At 62.3% G+C, this 5,471-nt stretch overlaps 1 protein-coding gene across 1 annotated transcript in view; it reads left to right on the top strand.

Moving 5' to 3' along the window:
- SND1 (staphylococcal nuclease and tudor domain containing 1) overlaps window positions 1–5,471 on the top strand; it is a 278,207-nt gene that overhangs the window by 264,990 nt on the left and 7,746 nt on the right. Inside the window, exons 17-18 of the mRNA XM_014961957.1 lie at window positions 3,955–4,143; window positions 5,309–5,450. Coding sequence (XP_014817443.1) covers window positions 3,955–4,143; window positions 5,309–5,450 — 331 coding nt within the window. The remainder of the gene's footprint in view (window positions 1–3,954; window positions 4,144–5,308; window positions 5,451–5,471) is intronic.

Genomic DNA, 5,471 nt, shown 5'->3' with positions numbered 1-5,471 from the left:
TTCCGTCCGTGGCAGGTGGCCCCCAGACCCCCAAAAGTCCCCCCATGTGGCACAGTATCCAGTGCCCATGGACCCCCCCCCGGCTGCACCCCCAGTCCAGGCTCAGGGCTGAGACCTGGCACAAGTTGGGACACTGATGGAGAGGATGAATACAGCTCCGCAGTGGTGGGGAGGGGGGGGGACATGGTTCCATCTGTGGCTGGTGGCCCCCAGACCCCCCAAAGTCCCCCCATGTGGCACAGAATCTGGTGCCCGGGGGGGCGGTGCACCCCCAGTCCAAGCTCAGGGCTGAGACCTGGCACAAGTTGGAACAGTGATGGGGATGACTAACATGGCTCTGGGGCGCTGGGGAGGGGGGGGGACATGGATCTGTTCATGGCTGGTGGCCCCCAGACCCCCAAAAATTCCCCCATGTGGCACAGAATCTGGTGCCCGTGGACCCCCATCATCCAGACCCCCCTCCCCGGGCTCAGGGCTGAGACCTGGCACAAGTTGGGACACTGATGGAGAGGATGAATCCAGCTCTGCGGCGCTGGGGAGGGGGGGGACATGGTTCCGTCCGTGGCTGGTGGCCCCCAGACCCCCCAAAAGTACCCCCATGTGGCACAGAATCCAGTGCCCATGGACCCCCCCGGCTGCACCCCCAGTCCAGGCTCAGGGCTGAGACCGGGCACAAGTTGAGACACTGATGGGGAGGACTAGCCCGACTCTGGGGCGCTGGGGAGGGGGGGGACATGGTTCCGTCCGTGGCTGGTGGCCCCCAGACCCCCCAAAAGTACCCCCATGTGGCACAGAATCCAGTGCCCATGGACCCCCCCGGCTGCACCCCCAGTCCAGGCTCAGGGCTGAGACCTGGCACAAGTTGGGACACTGATGGAGAGGATGAATACAGCTCCGCAGTGGTGGGGAGGGGGGGGGACATGGTTCCATCTGTGGCTGGTGGCCCCCAGACCCCCCAAAGTCCCCCCATGTGGCACAGAATCTGGTGCCCGGGGGGGCGGTGCACCCCCAGTCCAAGCTCAGGGCTGAGACCTGGCACAAGTTGGAACAGTGATGGGGATGACTAACATGGCTCTGGGGCGCTGGGGAGGGGGGGGGACATGGATCTGTTCATGGCTGGTGGCCCCCAGACCCCCAAAAATTCCCCCATGTGGCACAGAATCTGGTGCCCGTGGACCCCCATCATCCAGACCCCCCTCCCCGGGCTCAGGGCTGAGACCTGGCACAAGTTGGGACACTGATGGAGAGGATGAATCCAGCTCTGCGGCGCTGGGGAGGGGGGGGACATGGTTCCGTCCGTGGCTGGGGGCCCCCAGACCCCCCAAAGTCCCCCCATGTGGCACAGAATCTGGTGCCCGTGGACCCCCATCATCCAGACCCCCCTCCCCGGGCTCAGGGCTGAGACCTGGCACAAGTTGGGACACTGATGGAGAGGATGAATCCAGCTCTGCGGCGCTGGGGAGGGGGGGGACATGGTTCCGTCCGTGGCTGGGGGCCCCCAGACCCCCCAAAGTCCCCCCATGTGGCACAGAATCTCGTGCCCCGGGGGGCGGTGCACCCCCAGTCCAGGCTCAGGGCTGAGACCTGGCACAAGTTGGGACACTGATGGAGAGGATGAATCCAGCTCTGCGGCGCTGGGGAGGGGGGGGACATGGTTCCGTCCGTGGCTGGTGGCCCCCAGACCCCCCAAAAGTACCCCCATGTGGCACAGAATCCAGTGCCCATGGACCCCCCCGGCTGCACCCCCAGTCCAGGCTCAGGGCTGAGACCGGGCACAAGTTGAGACACTGATGGGGAGGACTAGCCCGACTCTGGGGCGCTGGGGAGGGGGGGGACATGGTTCCGTCCGTGGCTGGTGGCCCCCAGACCCCCCAAAAGTACCCCCATGTGGCACAGAATCCAGTGCCCATGGACCCCCCCGGCTGCACCCCCAGTCCAGGCTCAGGGCTGAGACCGGGCACAAGTTGAGACACTGATGGGGAGGACTAACATGGCTCTGGGGTGCTGGGGAGGGGGGGGGACATGGTTCCGTCATGGCTGGTGCCCAGATTTGGGTGCCCAGGAGAAGATCTGGGTGCCCAGGAGCTGAGTTGGTTGCCCACAGAGCAGATCTGGTTGCCCAGGAGCAGATTTGGGTGCCCAGGAGCTGAGTTGGTTGCCCACAGAGCAGATCTGGTTGCCCAGGAGCAGACTTGGGTGCCCAGCACAAGTTGAGACACTGATGGGGAGGACTAACATGGCTCTGGGGTGCTGGGGAGGGGGGGGGACATGGTTCCGTCATGGCTGGTGCCCAGATTTGGGTGCCCAGGAGAAGATCTGGGTGCCCAGGAGCTGAGTTGGTTGCCCACAGAGCAGATCTGGTTGCCCAGGAGCAGATTTGGGTGCCCAGGAGCTGAGTTGGTTGCCCACAGAGCAGATCTGGTTGCCCAGGAGCAGACTTGGGTGCCCATGGAGATGACTTGGGTGCCATGGGGCAGACCAAGGTGCCCAGGAGAAGATCTGGGTGGCCACAGAGCAGGTTTGGGTGCCCGTGGAGATGAGCTGGCTACCCAGGAGCAGATCTACGTGCCCAGGAGCAGATTTGGGTGCCCACAGAGAAGATCTAGGTGCCCATGGAGCAGATTTGGGTGCCCATGGAGATGAGTTGGGTGCCCGTGGAGCAGAGTTGGGTGCCCGTGGAGCAGATCTAGGTGGGCTGAGACCTGGCACGGTGGCCACAGAGCAGGTTTGGGTGCCCGTGGAGATGAGCTGGCTACCCAGGAGCAGATCTACGTGCCCAGGAGCAGATTTGGGTGCCCATGGAGATGAGTTGGGTGCCCGTGGAGCAGAGTTGGGTGCCCGTGGAGATGACTTGGGTGCCATGGGGCAGACCAAGGTGCCCAGGAGAAGATCTGGGTGGCCACAGAGCAGGTTTGGGTGCCCGTGGAGATGAGCTGGCTACCCAGGAGCAGATCTACGTGCCCAGGAGCAGATTTGGGTGCCCACAGAGAAGATCTAGGTGCCCATGGAGCAGATTTGGGTGCCCATGGAGATGAGTTGGGTGCCCGTGGAGCAGAGTTGGGTGCCCGTGGAGCAGATCTAGGTGCCCAGGAGAAGATCTGGGTGCCCAGGAGCTGAGTTGGTTGCCCACAGAGCAGATCTGGGTGCCCAGGAGCAGATTTGGGTGCCCATGGAGATGAGTTGGGTGCCCGTGGAGATGACTTGGGTGCCATGGGGCAGACCAAGGTGCCCAGGAGAAGATCTGGGTGGCCACAGAGCAGGTTTGGGTGCCCGTGGAGATGAGCTGGCTACCCAGGAGCAAACCTAGGTGCCCAGGAGCAGATTTGGGTGCCCACAGAACAGATCTAGGTGCCCATGGAGTAGATCTGGGTGCCCAGAAGCAAAGTTGGTTGCCCGGGAGCAGATTTGGGTGCCCATGGAGCAGATCTAGGTGCCCAGGAGAATATTTAGGTGTCCAGAAGATCTACATGCCCATGGAGCTGAGTTTGGTGCCCAGGAGCAGAGCTGGGTGCCCAGGAGCTGAGTTGGTTGCCCACAGAGCAGATCTGGGTGCCCAGGAGTTGAGTGAGGTGCCCATGGAGCACGTCTGGGTTCCATGGAGCAGATCTGGGTGCCCATGGAGATGAGTTGGGTGCCCATGGAGCAGACTTGGGTGCCCACGGAGCAGAGCTGGGTGCCCATAGAGCAGACTTGGGTGCCCATGGAGAGGACTTGGGTGCCCATGGAGCAGACTTGGGTGCCCACGGAGCAGACTTGGGTGCCCACGGAGCAGAGCTGGGTGCCCATGACCAGATCGACGTGCCCATGGATATGAGTTGGGTTCCTGGAAGCGGCTGAGATGAGGAGGAACGTTTTGGGGACGGTGGCTGTGGGGGACACGGGGTGGGGACGGGTGGGTGGCCGGTTCCTGAGGGTGCAGAGGGCTGATGTCTCCCCCTTTGATGGGTGCCGCAGGTGGAGGTGGAGGTGGAGAGCATGGACAAGGCGGGGAACTTCATCGGGTGGTTGCACATCGAGGGCCTCAACCTGTCGGTGGCCCTGGTGGAACACGCCCTCTCCAAGGTCCACTTCACCGCCGAGCGCAGCCCCTACTACAAGGCCCTCCTGGCCGCCGAGGAGGCCGCCAAGCAGAAGAAGGAGAAGGTGAGCTTGGGGTAGGACCGTCCCCAAGGGATGTCACCACCCCAAGGGGTGTCCTCATGCCCACAGACGTCCCCACCTCAAGGGATGTCCCCATGGCAGATGTTCTCAACCTAAGAGATAGCCCCAACCCAAGGGATGTCCCTACCCCAAGGGATGTCTCCATCCCAAGAGGTGTCCCCATGCTCAGAGACGTTCTCACCCCAAGGGATGAACCCATCTCAAGGGATGGCCCCACTCCAAGACATGGCCCCACCCCATGAGATGTCATCTCCACCCCAAGGGATGATTCCATCCTAACAGATATCCCCACCCCAAGGGATGTCTCTACCCCAAGGGATGTCCTCACCCCCAGGCATGTCCCCACCCCAAGGCATGTCCCCACCCTGAGGGATGTCCCCATGCCAAGAGATCTTTTCACCCCAAGAGATGTCCCCATGGCAGATGTTCTCAACCTAAGAGATAGCCCCAACCCAAGGGATGTCCCTACCCCAAGGGATGTCTCCATCCCAAGAGGTGTCCCCATGCTCAGAGACGTTCTCACCCCAAGGGATGAACCCATCTCAAGAGATGGCCCCACTCCAAGAGATGGCCCCACCCCATGAGATGGCCCCACCCCATGTCATCTCCACCCCATGAGATATCTCCACCCCAAGGGGTGATTCCATCCTAACAGACATCCCCACCCCAAGGGATGTCTCTACCCCAAGGGATGTCCTCACCCCAAGGTGTGTCCCCACCCCAAGGGATGTCCCCATGTCAAGAGATGTTTTCACCCCAGGAGATGTCTCCATGGCAGATGTTCTCACCCTAAGAGATATCCCCAACCCGAAGGATGTTCCTACCCCAAGGGATGTCCCCATCCCAAGAGATGTGACCACCCCAAGGGATGTCCCCATGCCAAGAGATGTCCCCATGCCAAGAGATGTCCCCAAACCAAGGGATGTCCTCACCCTGAGGAATGTCACCACCTCAGGGGATGTCTCCATCCCAAGAGATGTCCCCACCCCAAGAGATGTCCCCACCCCAAGGCTCCTGGCATCCACGGTGCTGGAGCCCAGTGATGCTCCACCTGCTGGTTGCCACCACAGCCATCATCCCCTTGCTGGTGGCATCAAGCGTGGCCATGGGGTCCCCCACCCCATGTGTGTGTCCCCCCACCCCCCAGGTGTGGTCCCACTACGAGGAGACCCCGGTGGAGGAGGTGGTGCAGGTGCTGGAGGAGAAGGAGCGCACGGCCAACTACAAGCCCGTCTTCGTGACGGAGATCACGGACGATCTCCACTTCTACGTGCAGGACGTGGAGACGGGTACGGGGACAGGGCTGGGGT

Source organism: Calidris pugnax, unplaced genomic scaffold (assembly GCF_001431845.1).
Source record: "Calidris pugnax isolate Ruff unplaced genomic scaffold, ASM143184v1 scaffold459, whole genome shotgun sequence".
NCBI classification, from domain to species: Eukaryota; Metazoa; Chordata; class Aves; order Charadriiformes; family Scolopacidae; genus Calidris; species Calidris pugnax.
This window is presented reverse-complemented; position numbering and strand designations above follow the sequence as displayed.